This window comes from Pseudorca crassidens, chromosome 16 (assembly GCF_039906515.1).
Source record: "Pseudorca crassidens isolate mPseCra1 chromosome 16, mPseCra1.hap1, whole genome shotgun sequence".
NCBI classification, from domain to species: Eukaryota; Metazoa; Chordata; class Mammalia; order Artiodactyla; family Delphinidae; genus Pseudorca; species Pseudorca crassidens.
Genome location: NC_090311.1, coordinates 28,413,635 through 28,434,006, shown reverse-complemented (window position 1 = coordinate 28,434,006; position 20,372 = coordinate 28,413,635). Strand labels below are relative to the sequence as shown.

General features: G+C 44.4%; 1 protein-coding gene across 1 annotated transcript in view; it reads left to right on the top strand.

The window, feature by feature from the left end:
* The window catches only part of ABCC2 (ATP binding cassette subfamily C member 2), a 60,390-nt gene extending 41,392 nt beyond the window's left edge, over window positions 1–18,998 (top strand). Inside the window, exons 19-31 of the mRNA XM_067711182.1 lie at window positions 2,598–2,718; window positions 2,994–3,126; window positions 3,816–4,035; window positions 4,185–4,339; window positions 5,974–6,129; window positions 7,851–8,050; window positions 9,540–9,666; window positions 11,255–11,356; window positions 11,791–11,934; window positions 12,757–12,915; window positions 14,357–14,523; window positions 16,951–17,145; window positions 18,468–18,998. Of these exons, the coding sequence (XP_067567283.1) occupies window positions 2,598–2,718; window positions 2,994–3,126; window positions 3,816–4,035; window positions 4,185–4,339; window positions 5,974–6,129; window positions 7,851–8,050; window positions 9,540–9,666; window positions 11,255–11,356; window positions 11,791–11,934; window positions 12,757–12,915; window positions 14,357–14,523; window positions 16,951–17,145; window positions 18,468–18,597 (2,009 nt within the window). The 3' untranslated portion in view covers window positions 18,598–18,998. The remainder of the gene's footprint in view (window positions 1–2,597; window positions 2,719–2,993; window positions 3,127–3,815; window positions 4,036–4,184; window positions 4,340–5,973; window positions 6,130–7,850; window positions 8,051–9,539; window positions 9,667–11,254; window positions 11,357–11,790; window positions 11,935–12,756; window positions 12,916–14,356; window positions 14,524–16,950; window positions 17,146–18,467) is intronic.
* The last annotated feature ends 1,374 nt before the right edge of the window (window positions 18,999–20,372 follow it).

Here is a 20,372-nt window from a genome sequence, read left to right as displayed (position 1 = left end):
GACTTACTTCACTCTGTATGACAGACTCTAGGTCCATCCACCTCACTACAAATAACTCAATTTCATTTCTTTTTATGGCTGAGTAATATTCCATTGTATATATGTGCCACATCTTCTTTATCCATTCATCTGTCGATGGACACTTAGGTTGCTTCCAGGTCCTGACTATTGTAAATAGAGCTGCAATGAACACTGTGGTACATGTGTCTTTTTGAATTATGGTTTTCTCAGGGTATATGCCCAGTAGTGGGATTGCTGTGTCATATGGTAGTTCTATTTTTAGTTTTTTAAGGAAACTCCATACTCTTCTCCATAGTGGTTGTATCAATTTACCTTGCCACCAACTGTGCAAGAGGGGTTCCCTTTTCTCCACACCCTCTCCAGCATTTATTGTTTGTAGATTTTTTGATGATTGCCATTCTGACTGGTGTGAGGTGATACCTCATTGTGATTTTGATTTGTATTTCTCTAATGATTAGAGATGTTGAGCATTCTTTCATGTGTTTGTTGGCAATCTGTATATCTTCTTTGGAGAAATGTCTATCTAGGTCTTCTGCCCATTTTTGGTTTGGGTTTTTTTTTGATATTGAACTGCATGAGCTGCTTGTAAATGTTGGAAATTAATCCTCTGTCAGTTGCTTCGTTTGCAAATATTTTCTCCCATTCTGAGGGTTGTCTTTTCGTCTTGTTTATGGTTTCCTTTGCTGTGCAAAAGCTTTTAAGTTTCATTAGGTCCCATTTGTTTATTTTTGTTTTTATTTCCATTTCTCTAGGAGGTGGGTCAAAAAGGATCTTGCTGTGATTTATGTCATAGAGTGTTCTGCCTATGTTTTCCTCTAAGAGTTTTATAGTGTCCGGCCTTACATTTAGGTCTTTCATCCATTTTGAGTTTATTTTTGTGTATGATGTTTGGAAGTGTTCTAATTCTTTTACACGTAGCTGTCCAGTTTTCTCAGCACCACTTATTGAAGAGGCTGTCTTTTCTCCATTGTATATTCTTCCCTCCTTTATCAAAAATAAGGTGACCATATGTGCCTGGGTTTATCTCTGGGCTTTCTATCCTGTTCCATTGATCTATATTTCTGTTTTTGTGCCAGTACCATACTGTCTTGATTACTGAAAACCGGTCATTTTAAATAGCATAACAATTCTGGAAATATGATCTCTCTCCCCTCCATCCTCAACCAGGGTTTGCTTTTGTTGTTCCTCCTGTTTAGTTTCCTGAACTGATTCTCTTAAGTCTTTCTTTGTCTCATGTGGCCATAGAAGTCCCTGCTTGGTTGGCTTAGTGGTCAGATAACGACTGGACAGAGATTTCCTCAAGTGCCTGGAACCGATATGTCACTCAGCCTTTGCTGAGGGGCTCTTTGGGGATGGGGGGTGGGGGTGGACATGTCTGTTTAACATGCCAGCAGGCAGTTTATAGTTCTGCCTCAGCCTTTTTTCCCTGCTTGCACAGAGTCTGAAGGTAAGCCAGAGGTAAGAGAATAGGACATTCTCAAGTCTTTCTTGGGTCGGCATGTGTGCAACCCTACACATGTGTATGACATTCTCGATTGCCAGGAATATACTGACGATATCAAAGCTCCCTATGGATATCTTATTCCCCAGGTTTTTTTTCCTCTTAAGTTCTTGGTCAGTTTCTCCTTTGCTCCAACTGTTATCACTGCCTCAGGCAGCTGTGATGTTAAACAACTACTGCTGGTTGTTAGAGCCAACTCCAAGTCAGGTTCTATAAAGACAAGCCCTGTGAATGGAGTTTTCCAGGGAACTGCCAGACAGGTCGAATAATGACACTTCTCCAGAAGTAAGGTTTTGAGCATGTTCTGAACCCAGTCTGTTCCTTCCAGCAGCTGCTAGGCTGGTGATTTTCATGGTTACAATGAATGTGTGGCTGTTGGTTTTCTAGGCTACAGCAGATCTAAGAAGAGGGGAATAGGAATAGGGTAAATTAAACTATTACAAAACTTACTTTTCTTTCTGAGATTTAGCCATTTTTCTTAAATAAATGCTCCTTGGATTGTGGCAAGCCTTTGGTTAATTTCAAAGTTACGGAAAATTTGATTTTGACATTTTTTGGCTAGTATGCTCACTGCTTTTACAGAGGTACCAATTTCTGGAGGTCATAACTCTACCATTTTCACAGACCAAGCTGTTTTACCTTTTATTTTCAGGATATGTTTTTTAAAACGCTTTAAATTAATAAAATTTCTCAAATTATTTGAATTTCAAGCAGAACATTTTAAATTTACACTCACCTTTTTAGACATTTCTGGGGATTATGACTCTTCTGTTTGTCTACTGTAATCCTTAAAAGTTCTTTCCTGCTCCAAAGGAACTTACAAGCTTCTGGGAATATTCTTCTCCTTTTTGACCGTTTCTCTTCCAGTGGAATATTAACTCACCTCTCCTTTATCCTGGTATTTTTCAATGAGATGTCCTAATAAACAGTATTTCTGGAGTAAAAGATTCCAACATGTGTGTACATCTGGGATCTCTTATTAAGACCAACAAGATCAGAAAAGACTTTTCTTCTTGTTCATAGGGCTATGACAGCTCTATGCAGCAATCTCCCTAACCTTTGATGTGTCTCCTAGTCAATGAGGACAGTGAAGAAGATGACTATGGGCTGATGCCCAGTGTGGAGGAAATTCCTGAAGATGTGGCCTCCTTGTCCATGAAAAGAGAGAACAGTCTTCATCGAACATTTAGTCGCAGGTTGGTCATATATTCAGCTGGCATCCCCCATCACTTCCATAGTTCCACCTGATCATTCTTTTTCTCTGTGGACTTTTTCTGAGTGTCCACATGGGCGCTCCCAGCTCTTCTTTTGTTTCTGTGCATGTGGAGGAGGGTTGGGGTGGTGTTTCCCCCATGACCATCTGCTCTGAAATGCACTTTGATGTGAGCAGAGCTACTGTGACACCTGCTTGCAAGAAGACCCTTGGCATGCATCTACATATTCAGGAAAGCTTCCCCTCTCAATCTCTCAGTTCTAGGTCCAGTAGCAGGCATCTGAAGCCATTAAAAGACTTGAAAACTCGGAATGTGAATATCCTGAAGGAGGAGGAAGAACCAGTGAAAGGGCAAAAACTAATTAAGAAGGAATTCATACAAACTGGAAAGGTAAACACCACAGTAAAAAGTACCATTAGAGGTGATATAAGGCTTGGGATTTGAACATTTTTAAGTTTGATGACTTGAATACATATCTACAGAGGGATATGTCTTGTGTGCTTTGCCAGTCTTTAAATTTATCATTGAAATGTTAGCAGAGGCTCTGGCCTTTTTATCAAATTGTATTTCCATGAAGAATGACATGTTCCCTGTGAATATCCTCATACTACACTTCATGAGGGTTTGATTCCATTCTGATATGTGGTAAAAACAAAAATGCTTTGAGATGCAATTCTGGGAGCCAGAGAACACCAATATATCAAGCTCATAGCACACAATTCAAATTAATAAAACTTAAAACCAAGCTCTTAAATTTAAGATCTTAACTTAAACATTAATAAAACAAATTCCAAGGTCTGTGGTATAGCCTTATCTGTCCCGCTCTGTTTTTATATCTTTTCCTCTTAATTGCATCTAGAAGCTCATTAATAATCTGATGGTTATTTACCCTGCATTATATTTCAGCATTGATTATTATCATGCTGGCCCAGTACAGAAATGTGATCACAGACCACCAAATTTTGCCACCGGCTCTCCACTTTCCAAAGGACTGTACTCCCCCTATGATTGGTATTCTAGGTAATTCCTCACCAAAAGCCGCTAGGAACTCTACTAATATTGAGGTGGGGGCTTTGCAGGTGAAGTTCTCCATCTACCTGAAATACCTACAAGCAATAGGATGGTGTTCGATATTCTTCATTATCTTTGGGTTTGTGCTCCATTCCGTGTCTTTTATTGGATCGAACCTCTGGCTCAGTGCTTGGACCCGTGACTCTAAAACCTTCAATAGCACCAACTATCCAGCCTCTCAGAGGGACCTGAGAGTTGGTGTCTATGGAGCTCTGGGATTAGCACAAGGTATGTGTGACGGCTACGGCAGCCATCTCTGAGACGCTCTGTCAGGTCCATGTCCTTTGCCTGGACTCATGACAAATTTGCTATCATGTCCTGCACAAGTCTTCAGGGATCCCTGTGCATGGTGCTGACTAAACTGGCTCCATTTCCAGGTATATTTGTGCTCATAGCAAATCTCTGGAGTGTCTATGGTTCCGTCCACGCAGCAAGCATTCTTCACAAGCAGCTGCTGAACAATATCCTTCGAGTACCCATGAGTTTTTTTGACACAACACCCACTGGCCGGATAGTGAACAGGTTTGCTGGCGTAAGTATCTCAAAGGTTGTAAGACGTGTTTATATGCTGAGGATCTTTTTATTTCTGACAGGGAAAGAATTCTCATGTGTCCCTAGGCAACACTGGGCAGTTCCAGGTTTTTGGTCCACTCAGCACGCAGATATTTCTTGAACACCTTGTGTGAGGTCCTAAGGATCCTGGGGTTACAGGGATGAACAACTCTTTCCCTTTAAGTAGCTCACCATCTAGTGAGGGGGACGGCCAAGGAAGTAAAGGATTATGATAGGATATAGGAAAACCAGTAACAACGATGTGTACAGTGGCATTCTTGGAGTACAAAAGAGTGACAGAGAAAAGAGATACCAGCTCAACCTGGGTGATTGAGGGTGGGAAATGTCAGAAAAGGAGGGACTTAACTCATAGAAGTTAGCCAGGGAGATGGTGGGGGTAGGGGATGGGTGAATGGCAGAAGCAGGATGTGAAGGATTGTTCTGCAGAGGGAGAAACACAAGTAAAAGCACTATCACTAGTGTGACAGTGAATAAAAGAGATAGCAGGACAATGCTTTGCTTGGTTGCCGCCTCCATCCCTGAATCTCCCATCTTTGATGCTTTAAAAATAAGTAAACAAGGTCTGGATTGTGGAATCCTATAATTTTAATGGGGTTCTCCATCGACTGAAGATTCTGGGACCCTTAGCATTCATTCATTCAACATATATTGAGTACCTTCTATGAGCCAAGGACTGTATTAGGCATTGGGATGCTCAGTAAATGCTAAGATCATATAGGTGGCTCTCTTCCATGGGCCAGACCAAAGTCGTTGATTCTTAATGAACATAAGGGGGAAATTTCAAGAACAGAGGAAACCAGACAATTCTGAATAATATTCAACTATCACCAACAGAATTTTCAGTCTTCTGTTTGTAGAAGAGGGTGCACATTTTAAAAAAAATGTCTGAGGAGCTCTGAGCCCTTATTTGTTTGGTCTTGGAGCAGACACAGAAAGTCTAGCTCCCAGCCCACAGGCAGGTTCTGGGGACATGGTGACTGCTTCAAAAGTGGGCAGGCCCCCACTTGTCACCTTCCTGTGGAACGAAGATGGTGGGCATGATGTCACTGGAGACAACTTAAATGGGCTTTCTGCTCTTAAATAGAACCTTAAAAAGTACACAATTTTGGATGGGGAGATTTCTCACAGAAATTTTGCAAAAACACTCTTTTCCACTGTTGCTATAAATATATAATTAATCTTCCGAAAAAAACACAGAGATCATACTGTGAGTTACTTAGGCAACAGTCATATTTTGCTAACTGCTTTTGCATGAAAAAGGAAACTGTCATTAATTATACAGCATGTTTTGCGGAGAAGGTAGCTCAGACCATAAAGGAGAATTATACCTAGGGTCCTCTGGAGCTGATGACTGAGCCCTTAAGAGGAGATAAAGGAGGGGGTGGAGAAAGGAAAGATGGAGAATCTGTGCCAGGTAAGGGTCAAAATTAATCTGCATAGAACTAATAGCTGGTGAGGATTTCTTTTTTTCTTTCAACCCTGGACATATAGTTACTTGCATTCTGATATGACTGAGTAAATTCGCTGCTGGAACCGAGATGTAAAATGTCATAGGAATTCATTAGCACACCATCTCTCCATATGTGTCCCTAGGATATCTCCACGGTGGATGACACCCTCCCCATGTCTTTGCGCAGCTGGATTTTGTGCTTCCTGGGCATCATCAGCACCCTGGTCATGATCTGCCTGGCCACTCCAGTCTTCATCATCGTCATCATCCCTCTTGGCATCATTTATGTGTCTGTTCAGGTAGGTTTGGAAATGGCTAGGTTTCCTTCCTTCTCTACTCATAAAAGCCCAAGCTCCTTCCTGAGACTCTTCTCTTGTGTTTATTGCTAGTCACTCTCCCCTCTCCAGCATCTTCGTTATTGAGCCAGATAATAACATACCAAGGAGCCCGTAGGCCACTTTCTGAAGCTGAAGTGTCAGCACTGATGGGTGGGTGGAAGTTCACGGTCAATCTCACCTTAACTTCTGCCCCGCACCCCACAAGTGTAAGTGGGGCATATTTATGTTTGGATCCAAGACTACTTTGAGGTTGGCTCTGGACAAAGTCTTGAGGCTCTGTAAGACCCTTCACAACGGTAAGGTAATTGGTTGCTTCTAGAAGAGTTGTGCTAAGGCTGCTTCCTTGGTTGGCTTAGGATTATCTGCTTGGAGATGTCCCTCAGCAGGAGCCCAGTCTCTTTTCACTTCAGGGCAGTTCTCCTTTCACTGGGGTGTCTGTGGGTGGCTTAGGCTCAATTCCAGTGTGTTCTTGAGGACACAGCTTAAAAGCCAAGCCTCACAGAAAAACCAGAGCAAGTGTAAGGGGCTCCATGACCATGATAAAAACTGAGGAGGGGAGGGAAGCTGTGGAGAGAATTCTTGTTCCACCATTTACCTTTGGGATGAATTGATCACCTTGAGAAAACAATTCTGAAGCCCTTCAGTCAAGGGCAGACTTGTGGCCTGTGGTAAGTTGACACCACCTGCTGTTTGTGTTGAGTTCCTCAGGAACATCGTCATCTTTGTCAGTAACAAACCAACAAATAAGAGGCAGGATCTGGGCTTCCCTGGTGGCACAGTGGTTGAGAGTCCGCCTGCCGATGCAGGGGACGCGGGTTCGTGCCCCGGTCTGGGAAGATCCCACATGCCGCGGAGCGGCTAGGCCCGTGAGCCATGGCCGCTGGGCCTGTGCGTCCGGAGCCTGTGCTCCGCAGCGGGGGAGGCCACAGCAGTGAGAGGCCCGCGTACCGCAAAAAAAAAAAAAAAAAAAAAGAAGCAGGATCTTTGAGGAAATTTCCAGGTATAACATTTTGAATTCTGACTCAAATGCCCAGTTCTTCCCTAGTTTCAACAAATCCTCTTGGAATCTAGTAGCACCACTAACCCACCCCACTGAACCTCCCCCTTCAGCCTGCGCTATTACATCCAGTTCTTAGACCCTCAGCATTCCACACACCTCCAAACGATCTTTACCTTCACACACTGTCAAAGCACAATTTTGGTCACTTACCTGATTATTCAATTTTTATCAAAACCTTGGCATACCTTTCTTGGACCATTTACTGCCCATCTCCACTTTCCACACCCCTCGGTTCCCAGCAGCATTTATAAAATCTTTTAGAGACTGTTTTTCTAACCACTACAAAACTGTCATTTAGACAATATGTGCAGATTCTTGGGACCATACGGATTAGGCTGACAAAACTTATGTGGTTTGAAAATTCCAACCTCTAGGGCTGAGTGAGGTGTGGTGTCCGCGCTTTCGTGCTCCTCTGTTCCCTCCAACCCCAGATCTTCCCAGCATCCTCTTCCTCTGAGCCTCTCTCATTTCTCCTCTAGTCAGAGATGAGACCAGAGCCGCTTCTCTGTTCAGATGTGAGCTGTGGCCTCAACGTAAAGAATACTGGGTCACGGCCATGAAGGAAGAGGTACAGCGTATGTGATATGATTGTATGACTGAGTCTTCACTTTTTTGGGTCCAGATATTTTATGTGGCTACTTCCCGCCAGCTGAGACGACTGGACTCTGTCACCAGGTCCCCAATCTACTCTCACTTTAGTGAGACTGTGTCAGGTTTGTCTGTTATCCGTGCTTTTGAGCACCAGGAGCGATTTCTAAAGCACAATGAGATGGTGACGGACACCAACCAGAAATGTGTCTTTTCCTGGATTACCTCCAACAGGTGAGGCTGCCCCTGGATATCACCCAAATATGTGCTTCGGGGTTCTGCACTTTTGACATTAGCTGTGGGAGGGCAGGCATGGCCAGTGTTGTGAAACTCACTCTTGCCAAACACGCCTGTCACGTGAGTAGAGAGGAGAAAGCATGAGCTTTGGAGTCAGAGACTGGGGGTCCCTCTGTCTGCTCTGCCACTTACCAAGCGGGGTGAATTGTCTTGACCCCTCTCAGGAAAATCTCATTTTCTTTGTTTGTACGACGGCTGGAACACAACCTACCTCATAGGCTTATTGAGGGAGTCACATGACATCTGTGAGCATTTGATAACCCAGGTACTGTTCACGTGCTGGGTGAACTGGATATTCTCTGTTTGCTTCCCTGAGAATGGATGTGAGATTCTCCATAGGCAGGACACTCTTTGTAGGGTGGTGAAAGAAGCAGAGGTTGGAGGGAGGAAAGCTGGGAAATTTTAGGCAAAAATCAATGATGACAGAAATGAAAAGCTCACATCCTGTGAGATGAATCCAAAAAGGGTGAGCATTCTTGATTTCTCCAGCTTCATTAGACCCTGGCAAGAAGTCATGTGTCCTTGGAGGAGGAAGGTCTTTTTCAGGAAGTGGAAACCCTTGAGTGGCTTCTACACTGTCTTGCGGTGTGAAGGGCAGGCTAATGATGCTTAGTATTATCTGGAACATGGAGAGGTCAGAAATTTGATTGTAAAGATTTTTTATATCTTGGATACTTTCCAAGAAGGAAACAGGCATAAGAGTCAATTTTCTGTTGGACCCCCCCATTGTAAAATATGTATATTTATTTGTACACGTGCTAGAATTATTCAAATTTAGTTAAATACATTTTACTGGGAAAGTCAGTTTTCATAAATTATATCAATCTACACACTATTCAGTTCTCTACAAAGCCCAACATACCTCCCTGTCATCAGCTCACACCTAATTTCCCTCCACCTCCAGCTTCTTCTCTACCTTTTTAAAAATCACGAAATCAGACAGGGTACATTGAACCTTCCTGTGGTGATTTCTTTCTAACCTTACATTTGGATTCTTTATGCCATTGTTTCCCATGCCTAATCAAAAGAACTCACTTGGAACATTTGTTAAAATGCAGATTCCTAAAACCCATTCCCTGAATCTCCTGGGGAAGAGTCCAGGAATTTTTTGCATGAATTGTGTAATTTTAACAATTGCCACCAGATGATTCTTAAGATTTGGCAAGTTTGGGAGACATTGGACTATAGGATTCCCTTAGTTTAGCAAACTCTTCTAGTATCTTTTAAAATGCAATTTATTTTCTAAAATCCAATTTAAAAGACTTTAGGAACACATGGCATAGTCAAATTGAGACACCTCCTAAGAATGCAGCCCTACCAACTCAAACCCTCTGAGAACGTTCTAGGAACACCTAGGTTGCTGGGTAAGGTAAGGAAGTGGACACCTCTCAGTGACACCTCTTTCTCTGGTTCTGTTGCCCTCCAGGTGGCTTGCAATTCGTCTGGAGCTGATTGGGAACTTGATCGTCTTCTTTTCATCCTTGATGATGGTTATTTATAGAGATACCCTAAGTGGGGACACTGTGGGCTTTGTTCTGTCCAATGCACTCAGTGTGAGTCTGAAGGTTGGGAGTTTGGCTGAATTAATGCATTATTCTTAAATGGAGCCTCGGGTATACCGTGGAGTCTGTGCTCTTGATTCCTTTCTAGATCCAGAGGGACCAGGGGAGACTGAGGTTCAAACCCTAGCTCCATCTCTTACTAATTGTGTAACCCATGGACAGGCTCCTTTCCCTTTCTAAGTAGGTACCAGTGCCATCTGGGTAACTGGACATAAATTGTGTTGCCCTGGGTAGTTAAGGAAGCAATCTCAGATGATTATCTAATAGTTTCCTGTCTCTTTGCTTGATTATAATCAAAAGAGAAAATAAATGAGTTTCTATTATAATGCAGCAGTAACCAGAAACTCTTCTGAACAAATAACTTCTATGTTTATTTTGTTAAATCACAGAATAATTGGAGTTAATTTTAATAAAGAATATAGAGTCTAATAGAACTATATAATGCATCCCCTGTTTGACTAAGGGATAGCTATCAGACGTTATTTCCTACCACTCAGCCACTTTGCTACCACTGGCACTATGGTAAATGTTTAATGAATGATACTCATTTAATGAGTCATTTGGCCATCTTTTGTGGACTCTTTCTGAACTAATATACTGGGGGTCTGCACAGTTACCAGCAGGCTCTATATGGTGCTATTTTCAGTTGGCGTTAATAAGGCCCAAGGTGATCATGGCGGGACACCCAAAAGGACTCTGTCATTTACCAGAATCACAGGGTTCCTTGTGCCACTGCCCTTTCATCTCCTCATTTCTAGGCTTATTAACCTAGGACAGATGGGGCAAAGAGTTGGAGAACTATTATACTGAACCAAAATAAAAACATTCAAATATCAACAATTCATATGGTCCAGGCTTCACCAAGTGGTTACTTGTAGTCCCCAGCCTCCTGTGCTCTCCCTCTCTCTAACCACCATGTGCTCTACAAAGATTCCCTGTGTGTATGTGCCAGGACTACATTGTTGCCTGAAAAAAGCTTGCATGTGAGCAGCTTGCCTGAGTAACCCATGGATTCCCTGGACTCTGGCCCAGATCATGACAATCATCTTCCTAGTGGTTAGATGTTACCTCTGTAATGGCAGGAAGGCACCTGGAGTTCATTGGGGTAACAGAGGACAGGGGACCATGTGGATGTCCCACCTTGAGGGCTGGGTTCTCAATGGAGCTGTTGTTGAGAGTAGAGGTGGCAGCTATTTGGAAGGCCTTCTCCTACCCTGTGTCTTTCCTTATGCTTTTCCCATTGGTAGAATGCCACCCCTAACCCCTAAGGGCTTACAGGCAGGAGACCCACAGCCAGCCTCTCCAGCCTCAGCTTTGGCCCTAGGCCACTCCAAGCTAGTAGTGCCTTTCCTGTGAGCACCACACAGTTGAGCACTTAATTGTCCTCCCACCATTCAATGCACCGGCCTCATTTCCTCCCCCAAGAAGGTGTGGATTGTCTCTTATACTTCTCCTTGCTCTCTTGTAGAGCCCGGCATAGTGCTGGGTGCAGAGTAGGCACTAGATTGACCTTGTGGTTTAACTGGTTGGGTTGGTTTCTGAGCCTGAGATGATCCTTAGTCTTCCAGTTTTTCTGTAGATCACACAAACCCTGAACTGGCTAGTGAGGATGACGTCAGAAATAGAGACCAACATTGTGGCTGTTGAGCGAATAAATGAGTACATAAACGTGGAAAATGAGGTAAGGAGGAATCAGAGGAAGCCAGAGACAAGGCCAAAAAAAAAGCCACCGCTTTGAGAATGCATCTTCACCTTATCTAGAGATTTCACATGGGGTCATAAAGGTTCTCTGGAAGTTTCCCTTGCTCTAACTGAAAGAACCTAATTTCTTGAAACCTAAAATAGGTAATGGTTTGGGAGAAGTCAGGTCTTGGGATGCACCAAGTTAAATGGTGGCTTCATTCTGGAGATGCACAGAACAGCCTCGTGGGATAGGGTTTCTTTAATTGAATAAGGTAGGACCCTTCTGGAAGTACCAGTCTAGTTCAGTCTATTCAATGCAGATGCTCACGGGTGGCTGGCACACTGCTACCCTGTTCTGTGACATGAGTCCTGTGGGGACTGTTGAGTGAGTTGTCACTGTGTAAAGCACTTTTCCTCCTGTCACCTTGCCAGGCACCATGGGTGACTGATAAGAGGCCTCCAGAAGGTTGGCCCAGCAAAGGGGAGATCCAGTTTAGCAACTACCAAGTACGGTATCGGCCTGAGCTGGATCTGGTACTGAAGGGGATCACTTGTGACATTAAGAGCACGGAGAAGGTAGGTGGAGCTGAAGAAAGGCCTGGGTGAGTCCTTGTGAACATAGAGGTGGAGAGCAGTGGACTCTGGGCTTTCATTAATCTGGTGGAAGTGAGAGGGTTGGGGCGCTTCCTCTGCCCTGGGGAGGTGTAGGGACACAGCGCCACCACCAGAGGGCAGGATATCCACACAGGATCAAACAGACTTAAGCCTGTAAGGGCTCTCTTGCTCAGCCCTCCCCTATCTCCCTGTCTGCTGACTGGGCTCATTTCCTGTAAGCGCCAAGGCTTGTAGAGGGGAAGTCAGGAGGAAGCACCGGCCTGGGGAAGGAACTGGTGGGAACAGCTGTGTGCAGGTTTGTCCCTGCAGAGAGAATGGCCTAGTTCTCCCTCTGGTCTGCAAAGTCCTGGTATGGTTTTCTTGTTCTCTGAGGACTTGGGGTCTGATGCAGGGCCAAAAATATGTCTGGGTACTGATGCTCAGGTCCAGGTCAGGGTCTGCTTCTCAGACCTGATGGCAGACCCAATCCTTCCCTTCTCCTCACTTTTAACAAGGATTTTTAAAAAATCTATAATTTCCAAGAATAACTGCAACAGATGTGTACATTTCCAGCAGTCAATGTAGTTCTCACCAAGCAACAAGTTAGGAGGTAGGATGGGAAAGCCATCCTTTTCTGACATCCAGGTACATTTTCCCCCACCAAAACCAAAATCAGTTTAACATCTTAGAGATGAAGTAGCCAGTCACTGTCTTTTTCCACCTGTGATTATGAATGTCCCTGGCTAAATTGTTGCCCTCAATAATTACATGGTGAACTAACATGCCAAGGAACTGTATTTACAGATTGGCGTGGTGGGCAGGACAGGAGCTGGGAAATCATCCCTGACAAACAGCCTTTTCAGAATCCTAGAGGCTGCAGGAGGCCAGATCACCATTGATGGGGTAGATATTGCTTCCATTGGGCTCCACGACCTCCGAGAGAAACTGACCATCATCCCCCAGGTAAGCTGTAGGACGTACTCTGTCACATGCAGCTTGTTCTACAGGAAACATGTGCATCTTCTTCTTGATGTGTGTTCATCTGGTGGCGTCATTTCTGCTGTCTGCCTGGGATACCTAAGCTAGTTCCCTAAGACACATTGCTTCCAGAACTTACAAAAATAAATCTTACATTTTTTTGGTAATATGCTTGTGTGACTGTCAGTATCTAACCAGTAGGTGGCAGCAATACAGCAGGAGTCAAATGGAGCAGATGATTATTTAGCATTTCTATAGCCCATCAAGGTTCGCAGGACCTTTGCAATCAGCATTAGCAGTTTTGCTGCTGAAGCTTGAAACTATTAAGCTTTGTACTCCCCATTTGATATGGTTAAAAGACAGGGGAGGGAATTTGTGGCAATGTTTTGCCAATAAGCGAAATGGTTAGCGCATCAGCAAGAAAGTCTTCCCTGCAGCTTCCTCTCCAGACCCTTCCAAACAAGGACTGCCCTGGAGGCTCTCGGGGTATGTGGGTCCTCATCAGAACCTGTCCTCTGCTTGCTGCAGCCAAGTCTCTGGGGTGGCTTTGGTCTGTCTGGTGTTTGCTCCCTTTGTTACACTTTCACCAGCCTCTTCAAGAGCGTAAGAAATTCTTCTCTTGTAACTATATGACCCCTTCCCCTGCCTGCCCCTGATCCCTCCACCTCCAAACCATGAGTTTTCATTTGGGGATGTGGGATGTTCCTCTCATCTTTTTAAGGGATGCTAAGGCAAATTTGGAAATCCATAAATAAACTTCAGAATGAAAAACCAAACAAAACCAAGGACTCCTCTTAATGCTGTGTTTAGCTCCCCGTGTTTAGCTCCAAGCCTGCAGTGGGGAAATCTTGGACAAGCTGGACCACTAACTAACCAGCTTTCCATCTCAGACCAGTCCTGCTCACTTTCTTGGCCACAAGGAATTACTGGTTCCTTTTCTTTTATAAAAAAAATTTTAAATATATATATATGTGTATATGTATACATATGTATATATATGTGTATATATATTAAAAGCCAGATGTTTATTTATTAAAAATTTTTTAAAATTTTATTTTTGGCTGCATTGCTGCACGGGGGCTTTCTCTAATTGTGGTGAGCAGGACTACTCTTCGTTGCGGTGTGTGGGCTTCTCATTGCGGTGGCTTCTCTTGTTGCGGAGCACGGGCTCTAGGCGCGTGGGCTACAGTAGTTGGTGGCTCGCGGGCTCAGTAGTTGTGGCTCACGGGGTCTAGAGCGCAGGCTCAGTAGTTGTGGCACACGGGCTTAGTTGCTCCGCAGCATGTGGGATCTTCCCGGACCAGGGCTCGAACCCAGGTCCCCCGCATTGGCAGGTGGATTCTTAACCACTGCACCACCAGGGAAGTCCCTACTTGTTCCTTTTCTGACATTAGCCCCAGTAACTCCCTTGTCCCTTGACTTGCAGGATCCCATCCTGTTCTCTGGGAGCCTGAGGATGAATCTAGACCCTTTCAACAACTACTCAGATGAGGAGATTTGGAAGGCCTTGGAGCTTGCTCACCTCAAATCTTTCGTGGACGGCCTGCAAGCTGGGTTGTCCTACGAAGTGACAGAGGGCGGTGACAACCTGAGGTAATGTTTCATAACCCACTTCCCCCACAGGCTGTGTAGGAAGCGAGGGGACCACTACTTTTGTTACTCATGCATGGTGGTGCCTGGCATCAAAGAATTTTCACTCTCCAGGTCTAATTCCTAATGCGTAAAACGAACTTGATGTGAAGATTAAAATAGATGTGAATGTGCTTGGAAACTCTTGAAAACCTTTGTCAGTAAACATACCCTCACAGGACATTACAAACATGAGCTTGCTGATCCCACCGTTGTGCGGGTTTTCAGCTGCAGTCTGCAATCAGGCTGAAAACAATCCCCATGCCTGGTCCAGCCCCAGAGAGTCTGATGTAATTGGTACGTGGCATTGCTGGAGATGGGAGTTCTAAAGGATCCCAGGGGTTGTTACAGGCACCTCAGTTTGAGAAGCCCTGATCTAAGGAGCACGTGGATGATGGAGATGTGCTGTCCGCAGGGTCCTTGGAACACCATAAACCAGCACAAAGACTCTTTTGGCTTCACAGTTCTTGTTACCTTTTCAAAGTGTTTCCTCATATGTTGACACTTCACATTTTCTGTCAGTTAACAAGTTGGCCTGGCATTTTCCCTACAACAACCTCTTTTCTCCCTCCACACACTGATGGTCAGCTCTCAGTCAAAGCTGGTGGCTCAGGGGCCGGCCTTGCTGCAGCGCTGGTGCCTTCAGAGTGGTGGGCAGGGCATGCAACATTAGCAGTTGGAGCTCAGAAGGGAAGGCTCAGTAGCTCAATTAATGGACCCGCTGCTCTGGCTTCACCTGGGAGCTTGTTATAAATGCAGAATCTCAGGCTCTATCCTACTATTCAGAATCCGCCCTTTAGCAAGAGTCCCAGATAATTTGTGTGCAAGTTACAGCATGAGATGCACTGCCTAGAAGGTTGAGTCTTAAGTAGGCTGCACGCTAGAATCACTCGGGAAACTTAAAGTCCCAGTGCCCAGGCTGTACCCCAGACCGGTTGATTCAGGGTCCCAGGTGATTTCAGTGTGTAGCCCCAGGGAACACTTGTGAGCCTTGGTAGAGAACACCAGCATGTTTGTTTTCCCTCAGTGACAGATCTAGGAACTAGCAGGACTGAAGTAGGTCTTCAGGCCTATTAAAAAGGCCATTCAAACATTCAGTCAACATATATTGAGCACCTACTGGAAATACAGAGGAAAATGCCACAGACCCATCCATGCCCTCCTAGCACTTACAGTGTGATGGAGAAGACACACCTCGTGTGAGTAAATTCTGTGCAGTAAATGCTGCAGGTGTGCAGGGCCATGTGAGCAGGATGTGATAGGGGCCTGAGGACAGAATCACACCATCCTCTGTGAATGCTGGGAGAAACTTACCTGGCATTACCAGCGCCTTGATTTCAGACCTGGTGGGCTGCTGAAACCTAAAATTCCCTGATCAGAGACTGGAGATCAGTCAGCTTCGGGAGAGTCAGCAGCTGAAAGCCAAATTGATACCTTAGCAACAGCCTGTTACTATGAAGTCCAACTGAACGAGCTGGGAGTTGGGAAGCGTTAAGTAAATAGTTTTTCAGTGTCTCTGTTCTGACGTTACAGAGAAAAACTGGAAGTTCATCTTGGGTGACTTCTCATCTCCTGCGTAAATTTTCTTACAGAGAATTACAGAACTTTAGCCACCCCCTGTTTAATACGTTCCCTAATGGCCACAGCAGGAAAGAGCAATTCCAAATTCACGAATATTTCCTCCACATCACTTCCCAAATGTTCTTTATGTAAGTAAGAAGTCCAGCCTTCATTACTGGCTTTTAGCAATTTAAAGTGATTTGCATTTTACAGGCATATTCGAATTCCACAAACATTGCATCTCCCACCAAGACATCATGATCATTAGATAGCAACGGTTTCTAATCAAGGGAGAAGGCCCTGAACAAATAATTAGCCTTGAGACTAGAATTACACATTAAAATAACAAATGAATTTGCTAAGGCCACTAAGAAATGCCACTGGGGCATTCTCATGCGGTTTCACCCTATACTAATGGTGTCAGGTCAAATACTGCTGAAGTCGGGTACTGAGACATCACTGTAGCTGAATGCAAAGCACTATTCCAGGGTTAGTGTTTTCCAAACTTGTTAAACATGAAAATCTCCTGGGGTGTATTCAAAATACAGGTTCCTAGGCTCCTCCCCATTCTGACTGAGAGCAGGGCCCAGAAATAGGAATTTTTAAATTAAGTACCTGCGGTGGGTCTTCCAATTAATTGAGAAAGTTTGGCAAACATTGCCCTTGGTAACAATAAACAGCTAGTGGAAGAGGCTAAGGCATTCTAGGGGAATTTGGAAGTGTGGGTTTTGGAAGTCTGATCTGGAACATGAAATCTGCCCCTCCAACCGCCAACCCAGGTTATTCCTTGGTCCTTAGGGGCTAATGCTTTGTTTCTTCCACTGGCTGCAGCATAGGGCAAAGGCAGCTACTGTGCCTGGCCAGGGCTCTTCTTCAGAAATCCAAGATTCTGATCATGGACGAGGCCACTGCTGCGGTGGATCTAGAGACAGATCGCCTCATCCAGACAACCATCCAAACTGAGTTCTCCCACTGCACGACCATCACCATTGCCCACAGGCTGCACACCATCATGGACAGTGACAAGTGAGTCGGGGGACAGAGCTTGATAGCCACGGCTTAACCCGTTGTCAACAGCGATAGCCTCAGCCGTGAGGTCTCTTTACAGGTTTAACTACCGTCATTTTATTGATGAAAAAATGGAGGCTGAGAGATTGCAAGTAATTTGCCCAAAATTATACATCAAGCTAATGAAGGCCAACAGGGTTAAGGGAACTGTCTTCAAGGTAAAATGGGAAACTGTAACTATTAACTGAGTATGGGGGGTGGAGGAGGCCCAAGCCAGGAGTGATATATATTGCTCCATTGACCTTCCCAACTAAGCTGGGTCTCAGCTGCTCTGCCTGTAAACAAGCTTTCTGTTCCTTCTAACTCTGACAATCTGACAATTCAAAATGGGGGGGGGGGGCGGTCAGTAATCTTAAAACTGAAGAGAATAGGCTCCCTTTTTTGACCAAGGGGAAGGCTCCCTTTTTAAATCAACGTATCCTTAATGTGTATCCTTAAAAAAAAGGAAAAAACTTACGTAAATAGTGTAAGAGTATAATCAGTATAAGTCTATTTTGTTCAGTATTCCACAAGGAATCCATGTTGATGCAGATAGCCGCAGTTCAGTCATTCTCGCTGCGTTGTAGCCTAGTATGAATAAACATCCTGTTATCGTATTGGTCACCTGGACCCGCGCTGGTGTCCTAGCCTAGAGACCCCTCGTCTTGGCCAGGGAGCTTCTTTTTCCGCTCAGATTCGCACAGCCAATAACAAAACCAATGCTAAGACTTTCCAGCACAAGTTTTATTCAATGGCCAAAGAATGGAGAAGTGGGAATTAATTAGTTCACAAATCAACTTTCTCAACCCGATCTGGGCGGAGACACCATTTATATAGGAGGGTTGAGGGGAAAAGGGAGGGAATTGGAAAGAGTAGGAGGAATATTTATGACTAATCTGAGAAGAGGGGTGTGGTTTGAACGAGAACTGATGCAACCCTCCTTTTCAGTCCTTGTCTGGGCTTTTCCGGTTGTTGTCATGGCAATTGTCCATATCATGGTGCTGGTAGGTGTGTCATTTAGCATGCTAATATATTACAATGAGCATAATGAGGCCCAAGGTCTACTGGAAATCAAATCTTCCACCACCTTGGGCCCAGTTTGTTCTAACCAGTTCTTGTTTTTCTCTTTGCAGCTTACTCGTGAAACTTAGATATGAGCACTTGGTTTCCATTTGAGGGAGGGGCAGGGGTATGATTCTGGGGCAACAGCCTTGGTAACAATATCGAGACTTAGTTCTGGTTATTATGAATGCCAAGGTTTGAGACACTGCTTTCTAAGACTTCTCTCTTTTTTGTTTCAGGGTAATGGTCCTAGACAACGGGAAGATTGTAGAGTATGGCAGCCCTGAAGAACTGCTGAAAAACACTGGCCCCTTTTATTTTATGGCCCAAGAAGCTGGCATTGAAAATACGAACTGCACAGCATTCTGACAGCAAGTCTTACAGGTTAGAAAAGGACTATTAGGATCATTCCTTATTTTTTGTGAAGCATATCATACATCTAAAAGTGTGTGTAAAATGTATGTTTTAAATAAGGATCGTAAGTGGACACCCACGTCCCTGCCAGCCAAGATTTTTTTTAATGAGTATTACCAGCTACATCAGAAAACCCCTGACGATCCACTTTGATCGTACCTCCTTGCTACCCACCCCCCACAAAAAGCACCACCATCCTAATTTTTGTGATAATTATTCCTTTGCTTTTTGTTTGAGTTTTACCACTTGCCTTAAACAACATGTACCATTTTTTTAGCTTATGCGAACGGCCTGACTCATACTGCATGTATTCTTCCATGACTTCTTTTGTTCAATATTATATTGGAGATTCATCCACGTCGATGCGTGAGGCTGGTTCATTCTCACTGCTCTGTAGTACGGCAGTGTGTGGAAACGCCAGTTTATCCAATTTAGGTTGGTCAGCAGTGGGGCTATTTCCAGGCTTTGTTGTTTTTCCCTGTTATGAACAGTACTGCTATGAACATTCTGGTACATAAGTCCTAAGATACATGTGTAAGAGTTCCTTTAGGCATAACGTAAAGGAATGGGAGGTGTGCATATGTTTAAATGCATATAGGAGGTAACGCCAAACGGTTAATGCCAATTCAAAACATTTCTGTCAATCTGATGAGTATGAACTGGTGTCTCCTTGAGGCTTTTAAATGCATAGCTCCCTGGTGGCCGCTGAGGTGTCCGTATGCGGCGTCTGCTGGTTCTTGTTCACAGTGCTTCGTTTCCTTGGATACCTTGTGAACGTTTACCTTCAGTTGCTCAATCTCCTTAGCATTTTTTAAAAAACTGAAGTGTAGCTGATTTGCAATATTGTGTTAGCATTTTGCCTGTGGACATTCTTTGAGGCCTGAGTTGAATCTGAGCTCTCTTAAGAGGAATTGTGAAAGCTTCTGCCTGCCACCTGGGGGCACTACCCAGAACCAATGTGAATTAAATACTTCACTAAGGGGTTTCAAACTTTACAGTTAGTGGGACTTCAGACCACAGTCCTGTGCGAGAGCCAGCTTGTGGTTTACAGAATCTCAAGGGAGCTTCATCCCCTTGGTCCAGCAGCAGGTTGGAGATAGATGTGTGGCCTTGACTCCTTCCGCGTGGCGGCGTTTATTCTTCACTTACTTGTATACCACAGTACAGCCCTTTCGGGCTTGGGTTCGTCAGAGGGTCTCCTGTAGCTTCTCCATCTTTGGCAAGCCTTGGCGTTCTCTCTTGCCTCAGTATCCTCTGTTGTCCACAAAGGTCAAGGTCTCCAGGTTTCAGAAGTCACCCTAAGCCTTGACCCTTCTTCTCCTTCTAGGGTTTCTTGTGTCACATCATTTTGGGTTCAGCATATTCCTTACCTCCATTTCAGTGATACAGTTATGAAAGATTTTTATTTATTCATCACTGTAGCTATTTGTTGAATGAGATGCTCAGAGACTTAAACTTCCTAAATGAGAGGCTTACACAGCTGCAAGGCAGGATGAGGAAGGGACTTGTTTCCTCCTATTTGCTCTATTCCCATCAGCATCACTCTAGCAATGTTGGCTTCCCTGCAGTGGCAGTTTTTCCAATACTCACAAAACCAGTGTGGTCTTGCCAGCACCAGCGGAGCAGCGCCCCCTTCTGGGAAGTCTGGGTTTCAGTTTCAGTTTTAGCGACGCCAGCCTCTTCCCTTTTGCTCCCGCGGCCCTGTGATGTTTGCTTTTGCCCTTGCTAGC